Here is a 27,637-nt window from a genome sequence, read left to right as displayed (position 1 = left end):
TTTATGTATGAGACAGATAATGCCTCGTTGCCAATCGTCAGGCATTGATTCGCTGTCCTATACCTTGAGTACAAGTTGATGAACCACTTGGTGTAATTGGTCGCCTCCATAACTAATTTGGCTGTAATTCCATCGGCTCCTGCCGACTTCTATACTTGATTGTGGCAGTATTAGTCCATCGTCTTCCGTCGGCGGGTCCTCCAACTCGCCGATGTTCTGGTTGTTCAGTAGCTCATCAAAGTACTCAACCCATCGCTCCAATATGCCCATTCTGTCGGAAATCAGATTTCCCTCTTTGTCTCGGCAGGATGAACATCGAGGTGTGTAACGCTTCATCCTGCTGATTTGTTGGTAAAGCTTCCGCATCTGGTGCGGTTGCTCCCTGTACTATTCGACTTCACAGATCTGTTGGTTTTCTCAGGCTTCCTTTTTCCGTCAGCGAAGTCGCTTGACTGCGGTTATTGCGGCATCCAGTTCCCTCTTATAGGTGTTGCAGAAGGCTGTGCTGCGTGGATGGCTTCAGTGTTAACTCTCACCTGATTGTCAGAGGGGATTCTGGGTGGTGTTGTTATTCGAGCTCGGAACACCATGCCAACGAGGTAGTGATCCGAGTCTATATTGGCCCCCCTATATGTTCTGACATTCATCAAGGCTGAGAGGTGGCGGCGTTCGTTCAGTACGTGTTCAATTTGGTTGAAAGTAGTCTCGTCTGGAGATGCCCACGTATGTTTGTGGACCGCTTTCCGCGCAAACCAGTACTTCCAACAACAATTTCGTGTGGAACTGCAAATTGACTAATCCGCAGTCCGTTATCATTTGTATTTTGATGTAAGCTATGAGAGCCAACGTATCGCCTGAATACGGGCTCGGTCCTTACTTGGCAGTTAAAATCCCCAAATTTGAATTTGATATCATATCTGGGGTAGACTACGAGGGTTCATTCTACTGACTCGTAGAAGGTATCCTTCTCCGACACTGCAGTCTCCTCTGTAGGGGCATGAACGTTAATGCGGTTTATATTTCTAAATTTGCCTCGCAAGCGCCAGAGTGCATAGCCGTTCGCTCAAATGATTGTTGATCCTAAATTAATTCCAGAGTTTTTCACAAAAGGTGTAACTTCCATCATCTCCAAGGAACAGGGTGCCTCTTGTCCTTCAAAATGTCGACCAATTACTTGTGTTTCTACCATCGGCAAGGCCTTTACTGTAGTTCTTGGCGAACATCTCAAAACGTCTGGATGTTCATAAATTGATAACTGAGGAGAAAAAGGGATCCGCAAAAGGCTCCCGAGGCTGTAAGGAACAGCTTATAATCGATACGGTTGCTGTAAAGCAGTTTGTCCATCAAAAACGAAATATTTCGACAGCCTACATCGATTATAAATCAACCTTTGGCTCCATATCACATTCGTGGTTACTACAAGTGTTACGCTTGTATAAAATCAACCCGAATGTCGTTCTCCTCCTCAGAACAGTGATGAAGAATTGGAGCACGAAGCTATCGATATCCTCACAAACATCAGGAGAGATACCAATCAGGCGTGGCATTTTCCAAGGCGACTCTCTAAGCCCCTGTGGTTTTGTTTGGCTTTGAATCCTTGATCCCATATTCTGCATGAAAATGAATACGGGTTCCAAGTCAAACATGGCATATTCTCGAAAAGTCCATGAAGTTATTTAATGTATATTGACGACATCAAATTGTATGCCAAAGACGAGAACCAACTTCGCTCCTTGCTAGACATCACCATGCAGTTCAACAGGGATATCGGCATGCAGTTGGGTTTGGAGAAATGTCGCATAAAAACAATTGCTCGGGGGAAACATACCGACAACGAAGGATACAGCCATAACAATATCCGAATTGAGGGTATGGATTCGGGAGACGTCTACAAATAACTCGGATATTGCAAGCAACAACACCTGCTGTGGCAATAATTAAATTTTAGTTGCTGGAGGAATTATGATAGAACGGACGATATGAATCAGTCTTGGAAACTACATAAGATCGAAGTAGTCCCAGTGGTAATTTCAGAGACGGGATTAGTCCCGGAAAATTTACATAAAACGCTGGAAACGCTCGATCTAAGGGCTAGACTATACTTGGAGATGCTAGAAGCGGTTATCCTTGCAACCTGTGCTATAGTCTGAAGAGTCCTGTCCAGTAACAATCTGACCTAGTGGGCTTCAGTGTTGATTCGTACTGTCTTCCATTTAAGATCTATGTCTCTGTAGTGAAGAACCACCGCGTCATTGCTTGAAGTTTTTGCGACAATCGGGATGTAGCAATACATTTGTTGATTTATTTACGGCTCTTGTATTCATCATAAATACAAATTAGCATTAAATGTGGTCAGAATCTCAGCGGTAGGTCACATGACGTGTATATGACTCGATTTGCGCATTTTCCCTGTTTCTGTCAAAATCTTATCGATAATTGTCAATAGGAAAAATCTGCTATAATGTTTGGCCAATGTATAATATAATAATGGCCCAATGTCTTTCGTCCAATTCAGCAGACCTAATCAATATATATCTATCGAGACAGTAAAAAAACTAAAGAATGAAAATCAATGCGGTAGTTCTTTCGCAGCCATAGGAAAAGCAAATAGGTAAGGAACATAGTTCCCATTTCATGGAAAAAAAGGCCTATGTTCTAAGATATACAAGAATAATTTATTATAGTAAACTAAAAAATTTCTCACTCAAAATAATCAAGTCTTTACATTTATCGTTCGTGGGATTTTATTATTCACGTGGTCGACATTGTCGCCGACATAGTGCTGTCCGGATAGCTGAGGGTTAGAGCACAAGGCTTTCATACGGAAGGTCGCGGTTCAAATCTCACTGGTGGTGTGGCATTTATACCGTGATTTGATGTCGGATACCAGTCGAGTCAGCTGTGAATGAGTACCTGATTCAAATCAGGGTAATAATCTCGGGCGAGCGCAATACTGAACACATTGCCTCCTACAGTGTACTGTAGTGCCGTTACGGTCTTGAATAAAGTACTCTAACACACTTCAAAATCTTTTTCCAATATGGACTGTTGCGCCGATTATTATTATAGTGCTTTCACTCTTGAAAGTGATTGAAGTAGCGATGGATTCGCTGCACGATATCCTCATCCTGCACAACTACTGCCTCTTTAATGCTCATCACAAGCGAACAAGATGCTACTGTGGTACACATCGAACTCTGCGGCACAACTCTGGGGTTCTAAGTCCGCATCCACTTGGATGACGGACCGGATCAAATGGCGGGCAACTTACTCCCTCTTTTTATAGTTCACGGACCTCTCGTTTAGAGCTTAGCACCCTAACTTTCAAAATGTTATGCGAGGACGACTTTACGGTTTCTTACCAGGGCAGAGGCGAATCGTCAGACGCTGCCTCACCTCATCTGGTAAGAAAATGTGATCTGTGGGGTATCAAATGAAAGGACTCAATTAGTACTTTTCAAAAATGATGTTATTTCTGATATTGGGTGAAAGATAGAGGAGAGAGAGAGTTCAAAATGTGTGCCCCAATAAGTGAAATAGGTCCCATTCTCAGAATCTATCCAACCAAAAAATGCGAAAAAAATCACAGTAATGTATCTCTACGAAATCTAGGCCGGAAAATACATCCGGTTCTGATATCTGCATAAATAATGTTATTAATAGTATATTTCCATACTTTAACATAGTATGATATTAACATAGTATGCTGGTCCCAAGCCCAGGTAAAGGAGGAGGGTTTGAGGCAACGTACTTTGTGTACTATCTTGAGTAAAACAAAAATAAAAAACTGAGATCAGGGAAATAGATAAACGAAGTATGGTTGGAGTTATTCCACTATGCTGAATCCTACTGATCTCTCTTGGTGACAGGTCCCGCGACAGGTCGCTCAATGTCGTTAGAAACAATATGATCGGATTGAGTCACAAGCCTCGGAAAAATACTAGGGCGTCCACCTCAATCGACGCGGCAGGATGGGCCCCAGTGCTGTCGAGAAATGGGCAAGGGTTCTTGACGCATGGACGGTGTCAGGACGCAAGCAAGTTAGTCCGAATAAAACGAGGAAAACCAATACGTGTCTGCACGCTCAATGTTGGCACCCTAACTGGAGAGACCATTTTGCTTTAGTTTCTAAGGCTTTGTGTAAAACAAAACCTTATTGAAGTCGGTTTACTGTCTGCCTGTCCATCCGTCACACGCATTTTCTCGGAAATGCTTGTAGCAATTCACACCAAATTTGGTAGAAAGATGAGAACTGTGAATGTTCACGCATATAGAGAGTTACATAATTCTACACCGAAATGAAGGGAGGGGGGCCCCTTACATGCAAAGATGGGGTTTAATTTTTTTTCATCAAATATGGTCATGTGGGATATCAATTGAAAGGTCTTAGTTAGTACTTTCTAAAGCTGGTCTTGGTTTTGACATTTGTTAGAAAGGTGGGGAAGTGTGGCGGGTCGCAAATGATCATTTTGTTAACGGACCGGACAATTTTAAAGAAATCAGGGGGCTGCCACTATATGGTGCCTAAGCTCCGAAATACCCTCCATGTCGATATCTGTTCAAATAAAATTAATAATAGTATATTACTATAATTTTTAGTAATTGACTGCAGAGCCCCACTTAAGATCATCCTAGCACCAGGAAGTTTTGCAGCAATGTACGCCATAACATAGAGCATGATCCAAGTCTGGTGCAAATCGCGCTATTGGTAACAAAGTTATAATAGATCAAAATTACCGCTTCTTTGCGAATTTAACATTGAATGGAGATATTCTCATATAATGTATTCATATATTATTGGTACGTACTAATGGGCAAATATAAACTCAAATGATATATTTTTATAAAAGAAATACACAAAACCTTTCATACCTGAAACGTCCAGCTTCCGGTTCCCCGACTAGTTTAGCCATTTTTATAGCAATATCAATTACCCCAGATACACATATGTATGTATGTAGGTATACACGGCTGCGCTTTTATGAGGACTACCCCTTAAGTCCGCACGAAATCATGTGTTTCGCCGTATGCGTGAGATTTCATAGTCCACATGTGCTCACCAAATTCCACTTTATTAGTTGTCATTTTTTTACAAAACCTTAATAAAATGAAGTATAGAATTTCCACCGAAACTTAGCGATGTTTCAGGTGAAATTAATAATTTTTCAAATCAAAGCAACTACTTTCTAAATAAAATTAATTAATTATTGGATAAAATCAAAATTTTTGAAGATGAAATTTACATTCTTCGGAAACAAACTAATGATTTTCCAAAGCTGTCTGGCGTCCTGACCTACGCCATCGCTCCATCTCAGGCGGGGTCTGCCTCGTCTTCTTTTTCTACCATAGATATTGCCCTTATAGACTTTCCAGACTGGATCATCCTCATCCATTGGGATTAAGTGGCCCGCCCACCGTAACCTATTGAGCCGGATTTTATTCACAATCGGATGGTCATGGTATCGGAATCGCCTATCCTCCCTATCCCCCTCGCCTATGTAGGAGACCAAAAATTCTTCGAAGGATTCTTCTCTCGAAGGCCGCCAAGAGTTCGCAATTCTTCTTGCTAAGAACCCAAGTTACCGAGGAATACATGAGGACTGGCAAGATCATAGTCTTGTACAGTAAGAGCTTTAACTCTATGGTGAGACGTTTCGAGCGGAATAGTTGCTGCTCTGTTGGCTGACAACAAGGGTGCGCGGATTTCCTCATCGTAGCTGTTATCGGTTGTGATTTTCGATCCTAGATAGGAGAAATTATCAACGGTATCAAAGTTGTATTCTCCTATCCTTATTCTTCCTGTTTGACCAGTGCGGTTTGAAGTTGTTGGTTGGTTGGTTTTTGGTGCTGACGTTGCCACCATATACTTTGTCTTGCCTTCATTGATATGTAGCCCAAGATCTCGCGCCGCCTGCTCGATCTGGATGAAGGCAGTTTGTACGTCTCGGATGGTTCTTCTCATGATGTCGATATCGTCAGCATAGGCCAGTAGTTGGGTGGACTTGAAGAGGATCGTACCTCTTGCATTCACCTCAGCATCACGGATCACTTTCTCTAGGGACAGGGTAAAGAGGACACATGATAGGGTATCCCCTTGTCGTAGACCGTTGTTGATGTCGAATGGTCTTGAGAGTGATCCTGCTGCTTTTATCTGGCCTCGCACATTGGTCAGGGTCAGCTAAGTCAGTCTCATTAATTTCGTCGGGATTCCGAATTCTCCCAGGCCGTGTACATCTCCCAGGCTATGCTATCATAGGCGGCTTTAAAGTCGATGAATAGATGGTGCAACTGATGTCCATATTCCAACAGTTTTTCCATCGCTTGCTGCACAGAGAAAATCTAATTTGCTGCTGATTTGCCTGGAGTGAGCCTCTTTGGTATGGGCCAATGATGTTCTGGGCGTATGGAGCTATCCGGCCTAGCAAGATAGTGGAGAATATCTTATAGATGGTACTCAGCAACGTGATACCTCTATAATTGCAGCACTGTGTGATATCCTCCCCCAGATAATGCCTCGTTGCCAATCGTCAGGCATTGATTCGCTGTCCCATACCTTGAGCACAAATTGATGAACCACTCGGTGTAACTGGTCGCCTCTATATTTAACCAATTCGGCTGTAATTCCATCGGCTCCTGGCGACTTATGATTTTTAAGTCGATGAATTGCACGGACTGTTTCTCCTAAACTTGGTGGTGGCAGTGTTTGTCCGTCGTCTTCAGTTGGCGGGACCTCCAACTCGCCGATGTTCTGGTTGTTCAGTAGTTCAACAAAGTACTCAAACTATCGCTCCAATATGCCCATTGTGTCGGAAATCAGATTTCTCTCTTTGTCTCGGCAGAATGAGCATCGAGGTGTATAAGGCTTCATCCTGCTGACTTGTTGGTAAAACTTCCGCACCTGGTGCGGTTGCTCCCTGTATTTTTCTAGTTCACAGACTTGATGCTTCTCCCAGGCTTCCTTTTCCCGTCTGTGAAGTCGCTTCTCCGCTCGACGCAGTTCGTGTCTCTGCGCGTGCCCGCGTTCTTTGAGAATACAACATTACTCGGTATGCGGCATTCTTCCGTTTCGTTGGTAGCTTAAATTCATCGTCAAACCCGTCGTTCGGACTTCTTTTACTGCTGTGTGTGGCCGTATCAATGATAACGTTCTTCAGGTGGTTGTGAAGATTATTTGTTGATGCTTTATCTCCAGGTCCTCTATTGACTACAATTATTGCGGCATCCATTTCCCTCTTATAGGTGCCGCGGGGGGTTGTGTTGTGGATGACTTCAGTGTCAATTCTCACCTGATTGTCAGAGGGGTGCTCCCAGGGCAGAGGTGAGGCAGCGTCTGACGATTTGCCTCTGCCCTGGTAAGAAACCGTAAAGCGGCCATCGCTTCACTTTTTTGAAAAGTTTGAGTGCAAGCCCTAAGCGAGGGGTCCGTGGACCAGGAAAGAGGGAGTAAGTTGCTTTCCATTTTTTTGTTGATGCGTTATCATTTGTATTTTGGTGTAAGCTATGGGAGCCAGCGTATCGCCTGAATACGGGCTCCTTCCCTACTTCGCTCTTAAAATTCCCAAGTATGATTTTGATATCATATCTGGGACAGGCTTCGAGGGTTCGTTCTACTGCTTCGTAGAAGGTATCCTTCTCCGACCCTGCAGTTTCCTCTGGTGGGGCGTGAACGTTAATGAAGTTTATATTTCTAAATTTGCCTCGCAAGCGCAGAGTGCATAGCCGTTCGCTTATGTTTTCAAAGCCGTTAACAGCAGGTTTCATTTTTTGGCTGACTAAGAAACCTACTCCGAGCACATGGTTTACTATGGCCACTATAATATATGGTGTAGCAGTTCTTCTCCAGAAAACCGGTCCCTGTCCAACGCATCTCCTGTAACGCTATTACATCAGCCCTATATTGGGACAGGGTATCGGCTAGCTGCTCATCAGCTTCATCTCTATACAGGGAGCGCACGTTCCATGAGAAAATGCGCAAATCATTATTCTTTTGTCGTTGCCGGGTTCGTCGTTGTGTAATCCGTCCAGTTCGATTTTCCTGTTGTGGCTTCGTAACAAGTTGTTTTCCGTGCAGGGTTGTCAACCCTACCCAACCCCCAACCTGGAGGACCAGTTTCCTTTCACCTTTCACCACTAAACTGAATTACGAGATCGAATTATAATCCAAAAGGAAACTGGAAGCTTGGTGCTTCAGGTATGAAAGTTTTCGTAGAATTTGTGTAAGAATATTTGATTATTGGGCTATTCACTCCAATGGGATATTGAGATTTTATACTAAGAGTGTGGTAATTTCGCACGTAAAACGCAAAATTTAACTTTTTATAATATCATAGACGGAGAGTTCAGCGTTAACATCCTTAACCGGAAATGGAACCACATGCAAGTCTTTCGTGATGCGACATGCGGTAGCGAAATCATTATTATTTGTGTCAGTTTCTGCGTCCCTGATCAGCACAATAATAAATTCTCCTTTGTTACAGCGCACAAAACGCAGCATTTGCCGAGATTGGCCGCGGTATGGGAGCTCAAGTGCATTACCTTCACTCTCACTCTTGGTGCCAGTAACCTTCAGTTCATTACATTCGTTGATAAATTCCTGAAGAGCAAAAGGTTGCAACAGAAATATTGTAAATACAATTCGAGATTGCAAGTGAGTCTTTTAGTCGTCTTTTACGACGGGCAAACCCCGAACCAGACAGTGAAGTCACTACCCAGCGCTGCAGCGGGGCTAGGCTTTCTTTACTTATTCAGTCTGTCAAACAAAGTTTTTGTTTTGATATAAATCGAATCGTTGCTTATTCTGATGAATAAAAATCATAGTTAAAACAATAAAGGAAAACGTCTACTATGGCCACGCCTCGGAACGAACGAATATAATCATGTCAGGTTATAAGCCCTCTGGAGTACAATAGTTGACTCTAATTAATTAAGTTGCGAAGCACGCATAAAAAAAGGTGAAAAAGTTCTCACGTAACAAAGAACTTTCATTCAGCAGTTAAGAGCACTGTTCAAATAAATAAGCTTGACTTTATTTCAAAACCATGTTAATGTTGTTATTTTATTTCTATTTCAGTGACCGAGTACTTTAAGGGAGATAATTGGAGAGTCCATCCTGACTGGGTATACTGTGAATACAACAGCATTAGCGATTTAGAAAAGGAACGTGAAAGTTCCGGTGAGATACTCTCCCGCGATCAAGAGCCAAGCTTTTCAACTCCTGAAGAACAGGTGTTGCACTTCTTAGCTCGCGCTGGTAGGCCAGGGTGGAAATGGATGTCGGTAAGTGTCTGAATAATTTCATATGATTTGTGAAGAAAGTCATTTAATTTTATAGGTTCGTCCTCGATCACCTCAACCACATCACGGCCACGGAGCTAGTCCACTAGGACACTTCGCCCAGCATGTGAGCGGGCAAGGTTCGCGGAAGGCTGAACCTTACTTTTGTGATCGAACACTAATTCAATCACTAGTTAGAGATGCCATGATAACTGATGGATTGGATAAACCCTCTACTCAAAATACTCATAAGGAAGTTCAGTAAGTAATACTACCTAACGAACGCTACAGATTTCACGGTTGACTTGGGATAAGATAAAACTCGCGGAGAGGTTTGCGAATCAACAAAACATTTAAAAAAAGATTTCGACACTTAACCGCATCCACAGTCAGACATAAATACTTGCAGCTGTGAAATATGTAAGCTAAACTAAAGTATTACCTACATAATGTGAGGCCTCAGGTCGTTGAATAAGAATGTATGCACATTGATAAAAACACAAGTTTGTGCTTCATAAAGCTAGTTCATAAGCCCACGTCAACCATGGAATTGATCTCAAAACGAACTTTCAGCACGAATTACTGCCTACGCTAGAAACCCATTTTTCTGTTACTCCTGAATAAGACAAAAATATTTAATTTCATTATTTTGCCTTTTTCACTAATTTAGAACATCGCACTTTTCTCTTTCTCTTTTTTATCACATTTTCTTTATTTAGCCCAATCGCCACATTGATGGCTCTACTAGCAAGGTAAAATAAACAAATAATTACTATATCTTTTTTTCATAGGAATTATGCTGAGCATAGTAGTTAAACTATAGCCATAAAATAACACTCCGCAAGCACAGTGTTTATAATATGTATAAAAACACAAGTAAATTGTATAAAGTTATTGTCTACTATTTTATATATGAGCCCACCACTTATATGGTTGGCACTAACCCCTACGTGGGGCATGGCGGGTGAACCGCAATTGCCGGCTTCTATTCTGTTGAGGACTTCCGAAGAAACCTACATTGTTCATCTGCTTGTATTTTAACGCAATGAAAGGAATTGAAAAGATTCCCATCCATATGCAAACACATACATATGTGTTATATACATATATGGAAAATGAAGATGGAAATGTGAAGTAATACGATAAAAGTCAATGGTCCCCAGAAATAGTCTTCTTTTTTTACCTTTGTCTCCCTCACAAATGGGGTTGGCTCGTCTTGATCGCTTGCAGTATTTTGTTCTATCAAAGGCCTGGTCACGATAAGGTATCAAGCGAGCGTTGTTTCGGTTTGCCTTTTGGTCGCTTACCATCTATTTCGCTGTTCAGATCAATCTAGCTGAGTGAATTTTTGTTAGCGCGAATTAAATGACCATACTATCCAAGAAGTTTCTCTCGCAATTTTTCCACGATCGCCGCAACTCCATATCGTTCGTCGATATTTTCATTTCGGAAGTTATCACCACAATACCACCGTAACATCTTCGTCTCTATTACCGCAAGACGTCATTCATTGCCTCTTATAGTCGGCTAACACTCAGAAACATAGAGGGCAACAGGGCGGACGACATTACAGTATATTTTAGATTTGCGACGCTCATTCGTTTACACGTTGATGACAAAAAACACCAGATGTGGAATACCACTTCATCCAGGTTGCGTTAATGTGTGAAGCAATTTCATAGCGCAGTTCTTCATGGGCTAATAGCATTGACTCGAGATATTTAGATCTCGCAGTTCTGATTAGGTAACTGCTACTGACAGTGATTGTGCCTCTTTCATGGGGATCGGCCGACAAAAATTAAGCTTTATTGAGATTCAATTTGAAACCGTGTTGGATGAGGCGATCATTCCATTTCTGGACAAGTTGCTCGAGATGTTTTTGCTATTAAACGCTAGGAAAACATTATTTGCATAAAACAGTGTATAGGGTGCTGAACATTGGATGTCCCGTGTGACGGTGTCCATAACAAGAACAAAGGGAAGTAGTGAGAGGGCGCTTGAAGAACACCGACAAAGACACGAAGCGGTTTTGATACACCCGCCACACTTCGAACTTTACTTTTCGGATCGTAGTAGAGCAATTGAACCCAGCGCACGAGTTCTTCTGGTACTAAGTGTTGCAAACGATTTCGCGAATGGGGTTGTCTTCATGGTATGGGAAAGTAACCGGATAGAACGGTAATTTGAACATTCTGCTGGATACCGGAAACGGCTGAACAGATTACCACGAAATTTGGTGAGAAGATGTGGTCTGTGTACCTTTACATACAGCGAGTGGCAACATTTTGTGTTGAGTTTGAAGCGGGGCTCCCTATATATGCGAAAGATGGGGGTAACATTTTTTTACAGAATATGATCATGTCGGGGATTAAATGACTCGAACTGGTCGCATTTCTGATATTGGGTGAAACATTGGGAAGATAGGGCTCGAAATGTGTGCTCCAAAAAGTGAAACACTTCTCGTTCTCAGAACGTATCCATCTGGAAAAAATCGCAACTGTATGAAATCTGGGCCTCAAAATACATTCCACTCCAATATCTGCACAAATAAAGTTAATAATGGTATAGTACCATGTATTTGAAATTTACCGGAAAACCTCCCTTAAGTTCATTTCAGAAGTACGGGATCAGCATAGGCGATAATATAGGACGTAATTCTGATAAGTTTGAAAGCAATCCGACTATTATTAAAAATAAACGGAGGTTTTCCATTTCAGATAGATTTGTGGCACCGTAAGATGTGTATGGCGTTATCATCATATAAAGTGAACTTATATGAACAGCGGTGCCCATGGGGAGACTTTGGTTTCCCTTTTTGGACTTTTTTTTTAGTTGTTTACATATCAGTGTCAATTATTTTAGACAGACATGTGTATGTATATGTAAGTACTAATAAAGCTGGCGGGTAGTAATTAATATAATAGACGTGTGTGCACCTGGTTACCAGCGGTTTTTAATTTATGTGCATACCATATATATGTATCTTTCTGTGCACGTCATCAGCAGGCATGTTGCGGGTCTTTGTATCGGGAAATTGCTAGAAAGCATCCTTCTCGAAATCAGATCTACATGTCTGTGGTGTGTATGCGGTGAATGGTGCGATCAGCTGAGATAATGGTGAACTTCATAAACTGGCCATCAAATTGTTCTACTTCTTTAATGGCATCACGAAAATCTTCAGCGGTGGTGAGTGTGTGGACTACAGGAATAGAGAAGTTCATAGCCATTTTTACCGCGTTCGCGTGCAAAGTCGGTGCGACTTTGCACCAGACCATCGGGTTTCCTGCAAAGCGCGGATATCAATGCATCTATTTCGAAGGACTCTTGCGAGTTCCTCGGTCTTTCCAGTTGAAGTGTCAATATTTAGCGTGCAGACGTCTGTCTGCCTGTTATCTGATACAAACTGTTAGATATCTGAGACATGCTCAGATATTTGTTTGATACAGAAACAAGCATTTGTTGAGTAGGCGCAGCCATTTATCTGATACAGAAGCAGACTTTGTCTGAAACAGACATTTATCTGATGCATATATTTATCTGGCTGTTCTCCTGGCAAAACCTGACAAAAGCGCACGAGAGGAAGAATATGTTTTTGCTTTCACGTGCTTTCTCTTCACAAAATAATTCTTCAGGATTGACAATATCTTACCGGTTTATATGTGCATAGCTTTTTAGTCTACACTTGCAACGCCTTTTAATTTTCTTATTACATATTAAGTCCGACGTCACAATATATAAGCATACCACGATCAGATCATTAAAGCACTAATATTCCCTAACCAGGCGATTACTAACATTTCAATACAAAAACAAGTCGGGAAACCGGAAGCTTGACGATTCAGGTATAAAAGGTTTTGTGTTTCCCTATGTGAGAAGCATCACGCAGTTCTCCATTGGCTGACAGCATTAACACAATATATTTAAATTGTTCAGTGCTGTCAGCTGCAGTAACCTGCTCAGAACTGAGCGAATTAAATACTTCGGGTCAATGCTATCAGCCAAGGGAGAACTGCGTAATGTCGTCCGTCTGCCGCTCTCTATAATTCTGAGTGTCGGTCGACTATAAAAGACAATGAACGGCGTCTTGCGGGAATGGAGACGACGGTGTTACATTGGACTGGTGGCGTGGCATGTTTTGATTACATCCGAAATGAGGATATCCGCGATCGATATGGGGTTGCACCGATCGTGGAAAAGCTGCGAGAGAGGCGTTTTCGATGGCATTCGCGCTAGCGAGAATTAACTTGCTAATATTGGTCTGAACATCGAAGTCAACGGTAAGCCACCAAAAGTCCGGCGGAAACGATGGCGGCTTGATACGCTGGATAGAGATTTAAAAGCCCTATGATTACATCCAGATCAGGCGTTTGACGAAATAGAATGGCGAAGCCGATCACGATGAGCGACCCTATTTGTGAACGCGACATAGGCTGAAGAAAAAGAAGAAGATGTGGGGAGCGACGTGTGCACGGCAGCCCTGTATTGATAACAATCAACCTCATACGCTTCACACTCTGAGTTTAATATTATTAACAAATGCGGAGAATTTAACCTACATCAAATATAAACAAGTCGAGAAACCGGAAGCTGGACGCTTCCGGTACGAAAGGTTTTGTGTATTTCTTAGTACGTAGCACGTAATATATCCATATATTATGAAAGTATCCACTTTCGGGTGACATTGACGTTGATATTCTTCAATTTTCAAAGAAGCGACAACTTTGACGTATTATAACTTTGTTAGTAATAGTGCGATTTCCACCAAACCTGGCTAGTTCATGCTCCATAATATAGCCTACATCACAGCAAAATGTGGTGCTAGAATGAATTTAAAGGGGGCTTCCTGCCAATTACAAACAATTATAATAATATTAACTTTATTTGAATAGATATCGGTATGGCAGGTATTTCGGAGCCCAGGTACCATATAGCGGCAGCCTCCTGATTTTTTTCGCATTTTTCAGTTTGGTAGTGGCCCCCTTAAAGAAATGATCACTTTCAACCCCCGCACTCCCAACCTTTAATTTGATACCCCACATGACTATATTCGGTGAAAAAAATGTTAACCCCCTTTTGCATGTATGGGGTCCCCCCCCCTTAAATTTGACTTAAAGGGATGTAACTCCCTGTATTTGTGAGCGTTCACAGTTCCGTCTCCAAGAAAAATGCGTGTGACCGACAGACAGACAGACGGTAAACAAATTTTAATAAGGTTCTGTGTTGACACAAAGCCTTAAAAAGGGCTGGGGAGAAGTAGATTCTTCATGACTGCAATTTTAATATTTCACTCGAATGTCAATTATGATGTCAGTATCTTATTTATATGGTTTAGGATGCTCTTAATTCGTAGGAATTTGATAAGTTTGAACTGCTATAACGTTGACACTAATAGTTGGATTTTCATGAAACTTGACACGAGACATGCACGATACTGCTCCCTATGCCGGTGCAAAATTTAGTACTTCGAGGATGAACTGAAGGGGAGCTTTTCAGTAAATTTTTAAAAGTTGCTTATATACTATTAGTAAGTTTATTTGAGCAGATATCGGAGTGGGACATATCTCGAGGCTTAGAGTTCACATAAGTGTTTTACACAAAACCTTAGAAAGGGCTGGGGAGAAGTAGATTCTTTATAAATGCGACTTTAATATTTCAGGCGAATGTCAATTATTCTCGATCATTATGGCGTCAGCATCTTATTTGCATGGATTTGGAAGCAATAAATGCGCGCCACATTGAACTGCTGTAACTTTGGCGTTAATAGCCAGATTGCCATTAATGTGGTGCATGAATACAAAATGTTGTTCTCTATTCTGGTGGCCCTAGAAGGAATTAAAGAGGGGTTTTTTAGTCAATTTCTAAAAGTTGGTAATATACTATTAATAAGTTTATTTAAGCAGATTTCGGAATGGGACATATTTTGAGGCCTAGATTTCATCTAAGCGCACTTTCCTGATTTTTCTCGGATTTCTGGGTTGGGTAGTTTCCGAAAATGGGTCCTGTCTCACTTTAAGTGCATACAGTTTGACTCCTTACCCACGCACTTTGCAATTCACGGCAAAACTAATCCCAGTTTCGGAGAGTATTGATCGAGACCTTTTATTTGATACACGACTATACCCGGTGAGCATTTTTTTGAATCCCCTCTTCGCATGTATGGGGAGCCCCCCTTTAAGCTCCACCTAAATGTATACCACTCACTGTATGCGTGGGATTTCATAGTTCCCATCTGTCCACCAAATTTCATTCGGATCGGTTTAGCTGTTTTGGAGAAAAGTGCGTGTGACAGACAGACAGACAGTGAGTCAATTTTAATAAAGTTTTGTTTTACACAAAACCTTAAAAATAGTATTGGCAGTTGGAAATAATAACACAACAGAATTTGTGTTCATACTCAGAAATACGAATACGATTGTACGCATTTTTCTCTGAAACGGCTATACCGATCGACACGAAATTTGGTGAGAAGGTGGGAACTGTGAACATCCAGTCATGCAGTAGGTGATATCCTTCTACGTTGAGATTAAGGGGGGGGGGGCGCCGCCATACATGCAAAAAGGGAGTGCAATTTTTTTTTCAACTGAATATAGTCATGTTGGGTATCAAATGAAAAGTCTCGATTACTTTTCTAAGCCGGCTTTAATTTTGATCTTTGTTAAAAATGCGGGGAATGAGAGGGGTGGAAAGTAATGAAAGTAACGAAAAATTAAAAAAAAAGTGTCCAGGCCTCTCCATACTCTCCATATCGATATCTGCTCACATTAAGTTAATATACTACCATATTTTTGGAAGAATTGAATAAAAACCCCCATAACGTTTATCCCAGAGTTATAAGGGTTTGTAGTAGTGTAGAATATAATATGAAGCAAGTTATCCCCAAGTTTGATCAAAATCATACTATTACTAACAAAGTTACAGTAGCTTAAATTTGACTTTACCGTGTAAATTTACTGCAACTAAATATCAATATCACACTAAAGTGAGTAGTCTGACATTCTCAATGCATATACATACCGGCTACGTACAAATGGGATAGTTCTGCACTCAAATTTACTCAAAAAAGAAGCAAACAAAACCTTTCATACCTAAAGCACCGTGCTTCCGGTATCCCGACTTGTTTTTAATTGGTTCAAATGGTCATTTTGGATCCCCGATACCAGGAAAATAATGTCGATACCAGTTAAGGGTTGGCGGGGGTGAAAGAGCCATTTACAAACCACAGAATGAACATTGATTGCGAATAAAACAAGCAGCAATAAAAACTCCTTGCGTCAAAGCGTCGAAATATTTGGCATCGAGGGGTGCTTTGTCCAAACAAAAGTTATTCAAACGTTCGAGTTGAAACGATATGCTTTGACTGCCAAGATCCAGTTTTCGACTTGTGGCCTCACCTGTCCAAATTATCGTTAAATTTAATTTAATTCTGTATATTTGCTTACAATTTTGTTTTATTTTCTGAGTTGCCACAGTCTCGCCACATGCCGGATGTTACCTACCACTGGCGGTAAGTGTCATGCAATTAGGCTCAGCATTATCCGTCTCACACATAAAAAGGGAGATATCACACAGTGCAACAATTATAGAGGTATCACGTTGCTGAGTACCATCTATAAGATATTCTCCGCTATCTTGCTAGGCCGGATAGCTCCATACTCCCAGAACATCATTGGCCCATACCAAAGAGGCTCACTCCAGGCAAATCAGCAGCAGATTAAATTTTCTCTGTGCGGCAAGCGCTGGAAAAACTGTTGGAATATGGACATCAGTTGCACCATCTATTCATCGGCTTTAAAGACGCCTATGACAGCATAGGCTGGGAGATGTACACGGCCTGTGAGAATTCGGTATCCCAAAGAAATTGATAAGACTGACTAAGCTGACCCTGACCAATGTGCAAGGCCAGATAAAAACAGCAGGATCACTCTCAAGACCATTCGATATAAACAACGATCTACGACAAAGGGATGCCCTATCATGCGTCTTCTTTAACCTGGACCTCGAGAAAGTGAACCGTGATGCTGAGGTAAATGCAAGGGTCCGATCTTCTTTAAGTCCACCCAATTACTGGCCTATGCTGACGATATCGACATCATGAGAAGAACCATCCGAGACGTACAAACTGCCTTCATCCAGATCGAGCAGGCGACGCGAGATCTTGGGCTGCACATCAATGAAGGCAAGACAAAATATATGGTGGCAACGTCAGCACCAAAAACCAACCAACCAACAATAACACACTGGTCAAACAGGAAGCATGAAGATAGGAAAACACAACTTTGATACCGTTGACAATTTCTCCTATCTAGGGTCGAAAATCACAACCGATAACAGCTACGATGATGAAATCTGCGCACGGTTGTTGGTGGCCAACAGAGCCTATTTCAGCTTACAAGAGCTGTTCCAGTCGAAACGTCTCATTGATATGCAGCCCAAGATCGCCGAGCTTCTGGCTTTCGACGCTCAAAAGCATCCTCACTTCTGATGTGATCAAAGCGTGTCATGCAATTAGTCAATCGCAAGATGCAAGACGCTGTTCATTGTCTTTTATTGTCGACCAACACTCAGAACCATAGAGGGCAGACTACATTGCGGTAAATGTTAGATTTGAGACCTTCGTTGCTACGTCGATCTCAAAGAACACCAGTTGTGGAATGCCACTTTAGCCACGTTGCGTTATTGCGTGAAGCAATTTCATAACGCAGTTCTCCATTGACTGATAGCATTGTCCCGAGATATATAAATTGATCTGTTCTGGGCAGGTCACTGCTGCTGGCAGTGATTGCGCCTATTTCATGGGGATCGAACGTCAGAAATTCAGTTTTATTCAGATTCAGTCTGAGACCGTATTGCATGAGGAGATCATTCCATTTTTGTTGCTCAAGATAATTTTTGTTATTAGACGATAGGAAAACATCATCTGCATAAAACAGTGTATAGGGTACTGGACGTTGGATGTCTTGTGTGACAGTGTCCATAACAAGAACAAAGAGGTGAGAGGGATCTTCCTTAATGAACATCAACAGAGACACGAAGCGTTTTTGATACATCCGCTACACTTCGAACTTTACTTTTCGGATCGTGGGAGAGCAATTGAACCCAGCTCTTTTTAGGAGTAGGATAGGTGAATGCATTTACGCATAGAGTGTTGCACTCCCGCAACAGTACGCTGTGGGACTACCCACTAAATACCTCCCTGTCATCAGAGAACTAGCCTGGAACCGTTTAACACATTACTTCTGGTTAGTCCTCCCGCTCTCTCGGCTTGGGATCCTTCACGTCAAGGAATTTCTTTCACCAACGGGAGGGGAAGGGAGGAAGGGAGTTGTCGGTTCAGGGAACCCCTTACCGTCCGATCCCTCCGCCGTCGAGTTCAATCTTCTTCGCAATAAGAAGAGCCCGAACATAATGCGCAATACGATTCCAGCAGTCAGCTCTCTTCAGCATCTCTCTGACAATGTTGTCTGGAGAGAGCTCCACTGTGTCTGCATAAAGCTGCTGATGAAAGCCGTCCCACCTCTCGCAAGAGGAAAAGGTGTGTTCCGCGTCGTCCGGCACTCCATTTCAACGGGGATCACTCCCGCGATCACCATCACAGCCGGTTCGGAGACGGTGCGATAAGCAAACACTACTCGCAAAGCTCCCCGCCTCTGCACTTGAGCAAGGCGCTTATAGGGCCCCAACATTCGCCATTAGCCGACTCAAGGCCGCGACTCCAGCTGTAGCCCTGTCCGCTGCTGCTTTGATTTGCTCGAAGAAGCTCATCCTCGAGTGGAGCATTAAACCAAGCTATGTGCGCGGAATTGAAGGCATTTCTGACATCAAGCGTCATGAGGAGCACTATCCGTTGAGATCGGCGGCTGTGTGATTCGGCTCGATCAGCCGCATCTACTGTGGATCTCCCTGTTCTGAATCCGAACTGCCTGGATAAATCCCCGGCAGCGGGGATCGCTTCAGCGAGTCTCCTCCTTCTCGAGTACTTTCCCGGCCGTGTCAACCATACACAGCGGTCAGTATGCAGATGGGCGCTCTGGGTCTTCTATACTTTTGGTGATCAGCGCGAGTATGGTCACTTTCCAGCGACAAGGAAAAGTGTCCTCCTTCAAGGAAGCGTTGAACGCCTCAAGCAGCAATTCTGGCCGTTGGCGGAATACCAGTTTGTAAACTTCCGCCGAGATGCCATCATGGAAGCCTCACACGCCATCGTTATCAGGTTCATCACTGAATTTACGACAGCTGTGACACTACCACCTCCCGGAGCGCCCATCAACGCGGCCCTGCCTGCTCCGAGAGCTTCGACAAACTTCCCGATGTTCAGCCGCGCGACTTTCCACAAGCAGGGGGAGCGTCGCGTTGGTGCTTGCTGGCAAGAAGCGTCAACCACTTCGAACGCGATGTACTGGTGATCACTTGCCGAGAAGTCTTCTAGGACTCGCCATCCGTCCACCGATGATGCCAGAGATTCCGAGGCAAAAGTTATGACAGGAATGCTTCCTTCATAGTCTGGGCGCCGAAACGATGGCGTGGATCTGGTGACCGGTTCTCGTCGCCATTTCCAGAATCCGTTTCCCTCTGGAGTCTGACCGAGGCATGCTCCATTCAAGGGCCCTGGCATTTACATTACCGCCTATCAGGATTCGTCCCTCCGTGCTCGAAACGGCGTCCTCCAGAGCATTAGGTCGGCGCCGAAACTCCGGCATCGTCTCGTTCGGCGTCAGGTAAACGCTAAAAAAAAGTTATCCATAAACACCGGATCCAGACAAACCCGTTCCCCCGGTCTGCGGCAAGAACACGAAGTTGAACATCGCCCCGAACCCAGACGCAGATCAGCGGTGCCCGATAAGTCTAGATGCCATGGGGACGAGTCCTTTTTTCGGTATTGCTCGCTAATTAGCACCAGATCAGCATTTACTTCCGCAGCGAACTGCAACTGGTGAGCGGTGGTGGTGGTGCATGTTAATTTGTAAAATGCAGATCATGCCATTCGCACCGTAGCCCTCTCCAATTCCGCCCTAAAGATTGGACACCGTCCCGAGCCCGCAGTGTGTGCGACGCTCTCAACAGAGGCACCACGATCTCTGCAGAAAACGTAACTCTCGCTTTCATTGCAGGTCTTCGCTTGATGACCCACTTGGCTGCGTTTCCGGCATACTGTCCTCCTGTCCGGGCTCTTGCAAGCTGCCTGCATACTACCCATCCAATTTTGATTCCCGCTGCTAAGGAGTTTCCTCGCATATTGCTCGGGGACTTCCACCACGGCGAGTTTTTGGCCTCGAGCATTTAAAGAGGTGATACCTACCCGGGAATTGGTTAACTCTGGATGTTCACGCTTTATCGCCTATTGTGGTCCTGGCTTTTGGTTGACAGCCTCCTTGTCTTCGGACAGATGTGTCTCTGGCGGCGTAGTCAGTTATTTCCTTTTTTCCTTTTTCGCCTTCTTTTTTGGGCCCTGGAAACTACCTCTTTCTCTTTCCGCTTTTTTCCCAGTTCGCTTTGCAGTGGGCTATTTGCGGTCCGTTTGCCGCAAGCAGCGTTCTTAGCGGGAAGCGCGGCTCTTTCTGCTCTCCAATCATTTTCCGCTGTTCTCCAAGTTCGCCTATAGAAGGAGATGCGGTACTATAGTTCCTCCAGTTCCATTAGTCCGTTTTCGATGCCTTTGCTGACGTTCCTCTGATGGAACGTTGTCGACCGCATACGCTTCACCACTGCTGCGAATTTTCCAATGAGCCGTTCCTCTTCGGATCTAGCTAGGTTTATGTCCGAATCCATCTGCTCAGGACTAGCGATTCTGACTGAGTTTTCTTTCGAAACAGGGGCAGTACAAAGTATTGGAATTGCCATCTCCGCACGGTCAGTCGCACCACTTGATAAGGCTTCCTCTTTATTTAGGCGCCCCGGTGTCACATTGGATATGTCAGTCCTCGCTGCATCTTTCGCTGATCGCTGCGGTGAACGACGCATTTTTGTGCTCCGCCCAAACTCAGCTCTTCCTCCTTCCCTGTTGTTTCGTCGATTTTTTTTTAAATTTATGTGTATTCTCCATGAAAAACTAACCAGCGCATCGTGTGCAAGGGAGCGCGCCGCAATAGTCAGGAACATTTGTACCCTCGGGGACACAGCTCCTACCCCAGTTCTCTGAGACCTGACCCACGGTTAGCTGATCCCGGAATTCACGTACGAATCAGCGCCCGCTCGGGGCAACGCGGTCTACTAACACCGGTTCAATGCACACTATCCGACCAGGGGGCTGACTCCTGATGCACGTCACAACTACCACCTTGGCAGAGCTAGGCTCACATCACCCCGTCGACGTCAACAGAGAGTTGTCGACGACTACGGATACTCCCAGTGTATTTGTTTTTTGGACCAACTTATTTACGTCCCGACGCCGTCCATGCGTCTAGAACCCTTGCCTATTAGTCGATAGGACCGGGGTGCGTCCGGCCGCGTCGTCTGAGGTGGACATCATAGCATTTCTTCTAGGCTTGTAACTTAATATGATCATTTTGTTTTTAACAACATTGGATGCCGGTACCAAAAGAGATCAGGTAGGGTTTAGCATAGTTGAATAGCTCCAACTGAACTTTACTTATCTCTTAGTACTACTACAAAGTACATTTCCTCAAACGCTCCTCCTTTACGTCGGCATGGGACCAGCATACTATGTAAATAACATGGCAGATTCCCATTTTGCCTTAGGAGCATGTGCTTTGATACGCCGGATTTAGAAAAAATCTTGGCTTGAACCGAGCCGACCCTTTTATCGAATGGCTAAAGAGGAAGGAGTGTCCGGATAGCTCAGTGGTTAGAGCACAAGTCTGTTGTACAAAAGATCGCGGTTAAAATCTTACAGGTGGCAGTAGAATTTGTATCGTGATTTGATGTCGATTACCAGTCGACTTAACTGTGAATGAGTACCTGAGTCAAATCAGGGTAATAATCTCGGGCGAGGGCAACGCTGACTATATTGTCTCCTACAGGGTACTGTAACCCTGTAGTGTAACGTTACGGTCTTGAATGAAGTGCTCTAACGCACTTCAAGGCCCTGATCTAATTGGATTGTTGCGCCAACGATTATTATTATTAAAGCAAAAGGAGCATATGTGGCTTGATAGGTTGTAGTGTACTGTACTACAAGCTATCGCAATGATATTACCGTGCCCTGTAAGCTATCAAATCATAAACATTCATTCCAACCCGCGTCATCATCAAAACAATAAATTATGTAATCGAGTAAACAAAACTTTACAAGATATCATTCCAAGGTACTTGAACTCGATACGACCTAGAAATATATATTCTAAAAAACGCCAGTGTGAATAAATCATATGCATTGCATTTCTTGCATGCATTTCTAGCTCGAACAAAATGTGTGCATATGGATATGAGTAATGCATATGCACACGGAATGAAATGTGAGATTTGGGAGCACGCGCCTCATGAGAATTAATAGTAAGTGCAGTGTTCGAAGTAATTTGGTGTTGAATTACTTTCGAACCAATTAGGTCAAATATTGTTGTTGGTAGATTTAGAGTTATTTTAGGTTTAAGAAATTGTATAAAAGAAAATGGAAAGAAGAAATAAATGTTCTTATTGATTCTGACTTTATGCGGTTTATTTCTGCATGCCGTATCCTCGCGGCATAAGTAAAAGATCATAAGTTCCAAAAGTAGCAACCACGGCAAGTGTTCAGGGATGAACATATTGCCATCTTATCTGCGGTCCCACCGCTTCGCTAGGTAAGGAATTTTGATTCTTTGTGTTCCCTTCTGACTGTTTGAATTTTTTCGCTAGCTCCTTGCCGTCATCTGAGAATAACTCAGACGGCTCCATCAACAGCTTTACTACCCTGCCAGCTTCAAAATTACATGGCGATCCAGCCATCCAACCTTTAATATTACATGACGAGCCTTTAACTTTACATGGCGATCCTGCAACTGTCGAACCTCGGAGCTGCGTTCTTCCAACTATCGCCCCTGCGACTCATGATTCTGTAACTGTCGAACCTCGGAACTGCGTTCTTCCAACTATCGGCCCTGCGACTCATGTTCCTGCAACTGTCGAACCTCGGAACTGCGTTCTTCCAACTATCGGCCCTACGACTCATGTTCCTGCAACGGTGAACTGCGATCCCGCAACTTGCGATCCGGAACTCACCCCAACCGACACCAAAACGGACGAACTGAGGATTTTTAGTCCAGAGGACATCGAAAGGATCGATGCACTTTTCCATAGGTTCGAGGAATACATACCCCAGGCAGCAACCGCGAAAAAACCACCCGTATACATACCCATGAAAATCCGCACTCACGGCCCTAGAGGACCAAAGCCGAGGGATATTGGAAAATATATAGCCAAGTACAACCAAACAAAAGAAGACGTATTGGCAGTCAATACTTCCATAACGAAGAAGAGAAAGTCCAGAGGCGGTAGAAAGACTCGTCTCAAAAGGGAACGAGCAGAATTACATCGACTACTGAGAATCTCAGTCGGTGAACAAATTCAAATCTAATTTACTAGCATTCAAATTTTTTGGTTCCACTTGTTTTCCCATCTTCTCGTCAAAAAGGGTTATAAGGTTAACACTTTCACTGTATGGATCTTTTGGAGGAATTAATAAGTTAAAATAGCAAAGTCCTAAGTAATTTACAAAAAAAAAGTTCAAGAGCTCTATATACTTTTGAGACATTGCTCATTAAATTGAATGAACTGAAATTAAGAAAACAAAAATTCAACCAAATTTTGAAAGGTATAACTGTAGAGGATTCGAAGTTACTAGACTTAAAACTCAAATTTAAAACTGAAACTGCAATTCTTGAAGGACACATTTGGCTACAGCTAGGTAAACAAGGATATTCAGTGGAATATATCCAACAAGACGGTATAACCGAAGAGTTAAAAACCAGTTTGCCAAGTTTACAAGAAAATTTCATCATGGCTGATTTCAACTTAGAAACAGCAATAAAGATAATTCCAATCTTTGATGGAAAGTATAAGGAACTAGAACCATTCCTTACAATTGTCGAACTACTATATACGACACTAGCAACAACAGGGAAAACTACACTGATAAACTTCGTCACTAATGTGAAACTCAGTGCCACTGTTAGATTATCGTTATGTAACGCCTCCATAACTGATTTCAACTCCTTCAACCTTTTCTGATGCTGCATCTTTAGCGCAAGAATTGGAGAATGTAGAGCTACAGGCCACATCCATCATGTTGCACATTAAAGGCAACTGGAGAGGTAAAAGAAAAAATCAAAAACCAAACGATAATTATAAAAATGATTATAATAAAAATAATAAACAACAAAATAACCGTAGCAATGGTAGAAACAATAACTACAGCTACAATAACAATAACCGTAATAATAATGGGAATAATAACCATAGAAACAGTAATAGAAGCCATAGGAACAGAAACAACTATAATGATAGACGGAACGTACACATTACCACGAACCAGGGAAACGTAATAGGTTCCGGAGAGGATACACAGAACATCCCGGAAATAAATATGTAAATAATATTTTCAATATTAGTGGTAACTGTACTAATTTCATTAAAATATACAGTTACGATGCAAAGAGGCATCTATCGTTCCTAATAGACACAGGTGCAGACGTGTCTACATGTAAAAATAATGTTAGTAGGAACTTAGAATATAGAATAGATAGTGAGAATAGCATTAAACTCACTTGTATAACACAAGAAGTCACTACATCGTTAGGAACTTCTTGTCTAGATCTATTAATTGGGAATCAACAAATCAGGGAATCATTCCACATTGTGGACAGTAACTTCCCGATAAATACAGATGGTATTATCGGTAGAGATTTGATGGTCAGTTTTATGTGCAAAATTGATTATGAAACATTTACAATTACCTTCAATGTAAACAATGTGTTACCTATGGACACAAAAAAGTACGATCATTCAGAGGTCAACATATCTGCTAGAACCGAAATGATAGTTCCAGTCAATATAAATGTGAATGAAGACAGTATAGTGTTGAACACAGAAATACAAAAAGGTGTTTTTATTGCAAATACAATCATACCTGTAAAAGGTATCCAACACATAAAATTTCTCAACACCACCGACGAAGATGTTGTTATCAAACACTTTAATGTTAAAACCGAACCATTAGAAAACTATAACATCTTCAGAGGAGAGAAACAAACATACAATGAAACTAGATACAAAAAAATTTTAGAACTAATAAATAAAGACAGTTTAGATCAACCCGCAATGATTAGCTTGCTAGAGATAATTAGAGAATATCAAGATGTATTTCACATGGAAGGAGAGAAACTTTCCACAAATAATTTTTATAAACAAAGCCTAAGGACTATAGACAACAACCCAGTCTACATAAAAAATTATAGACTACCTCAAGCCCAAAACACCGAAATCTTACAAGTAAAAGACTTGGAAACAAGTGACATTATTGAACCATCTATAAGTCCATATAATTCACCACTGTTAGTTGTACCAAAAGAAAGTACAGATGGCAAGTCAAAATGGCGACTTGTAGTAGATTTTCGGAGACTGAACGACAAAATTGTCAATGACAAATTTCCCTTGACAAGACTAGAAGACGTTCTAGATAAGCTTGGTAGAGTAAAGTATTTCTCAACTTTGGACATGACCAGCTCTTTCCACCAAATTGAACTTCAGAAAGAGTCTAGGCCATTAACAGCATTTTCACGGATCGACAAACCGACGGATATCATCCAATAGCTTTCAGCGTATGCTTCTATAGCTTTAAGTGGCTTAAGTCATGAAGCATTTCTATATGTAGATGACATTATTGTCTTTGGATGCAGTACCAACCTCTACAAAGTATTACAAAGACTACGACGGCACAATTTGAAATTAAACCCGAGTAAATGTCAATTTTTGAAATCGGAAGTTGTAGATCTCGGTCATCTAATAACCGATGAGGGAATCAAGACCGACCCATCAAAGTACAAAACAATTAAAAACTATCCAATTCCAAAAAATGCCGATGAAGTACGTAGATTTGTAGCATTCTGCAACTACTATAGGCGTTTTATTCCGAATTTTGCCGAAATCGCTAAAAGCTTAAATTCATTATTAAAAAAAAAAATGTTACTTTTAATTGGAGAGACCAATGTCAAAAGGCATACGAAACATTAAAAAACAAATTGATAGAACCACCAATTCTCCAATACCCAGACTTTGATAAACCATTTATCTTAACTACGGATGCATTAAACTACGCTCTAGGCGCAGTACTATCTCAAGGCGAAATTGGCAACGATTTACCCATTTCATACGCAAGCAAATTACTAGCTAAACACGATATCAACAAACCTGTTATCGAAAAAGAACTTTTAGCTATACACTGGGGAATAAATTTTTTTAGACCGTTTCTATATGAACGAAAATTCATAGTCGTGACAGATCACAGACCATTAGTTTCTTTATTCACCCATAAAAATCCTTCATCCAAACTTACTCGAATTAGAGTCGACCTATCCGATTATGATTTCACGATCGTATACAAAAAAGGCAGCATGAATACGAATGCTGATGCCTTGTCAAGAATCGAACTAGATTCTGACTCCTTAAAAGCAATGATACCTCCAGAACGAGACATTAATGCGAAACGCAAGTTATTAGCAATTACGAGGGGAATGGCAAAAAATCAAAAGGATAACAAACCAGAAGTCTGTAATAAGGACACCCACACAAAAATAGAATCTGATCAACTCTATTGTTGGGATTGCACCAGCTTATCCGACATCACCGGCGTAACAAAATTAAAATTTATCCTGCGCAGTGAAAACAATAAAAATCATGAAAATGATAAAATTAATATCGTACGTATAAATAAAATGGTAGTAGTACATTATAGCGATAAATCTGATGAGAAATCCGTTTCCATCAATGATAAGCGACCAATGGAAAATAATACCAGATATGGCACAAATAATGAGAAGAATAGTGATAATTCACATTCAAAGTACGTTTTGATTATGGAGAAACTATTAAAATTCGAGAAACATAATATAACAAATAACATATCTGAACTCTCATTATCTGATAAAGATGTCATATTTAAGTCTATAGACAAACAAATATTTAAAAGAATATTTAATAAGTTGCAACAAAAAGAAAGTACGCGTACAAAATGGAAGATAATAATATACAAGCCATCCACAATAATAACTAATGCAAATGAACAAACAAAGCTAATAGAGGAATATCATAACTCACCCCACGGAGGACATTTAGGGATTCGGAAAACTTTATTGAAGTTAAAACAACGATATTGTTGGAAAACAATGATTAAATCCCACATAAGAAATTGCCAGATAAACAAACAAGTTAGGCA

At 42.0% G+C, this 27,637-nt stretch overlaps 1 protein-coding gene across 1 annotated transcript in view; it reads left to right on the top strand.

Moving 5' to 3' along the window:
- LOC119652100 (voltage-dependent calcium channel subunit alpha-2/delta-3-like) overlaps positions 1–27,637 on the top strand; it is a 184,780-nt gene that overhangs the window by 39,021 nt on the left and 118,122 nt on the right. The window contains exons 5-7 of the mRNA XM_038056038.1: positions 9,071–9,276; positions 9,332–9,534; positions 9,993–10,025. Of these exons, the coding sequence (XP_037911966.1) occupies positions 9,071–9,276; positions 9,332–9,534; positions 9,993–10,025 (442 nt within the window). The remainder of the gene's footprint in view (positions 1–9,070; positions 9,277–9,331; positions 9,535–9,992; positions 10,026–27,637) is intronic.

This window comes from Hermetia illucens, chromosome 3 (assembly GCF_905115235.1).
Source record: "Hermetia illucens chromosome 3, iHerIll2.2.curated.20191125, whole genome shotgun sequence".
NCBI lineage: Eukaryota > Metazoa > Arthropoda > Insecta > Diptera > Stratiomyidae > Hermetia > Hermetia illucens.
The sequence above is the reverse complement of the archived record's forward strand: the minus strand, read 5'-3'. Positions and strand labels throughout refer to the sequence as shown.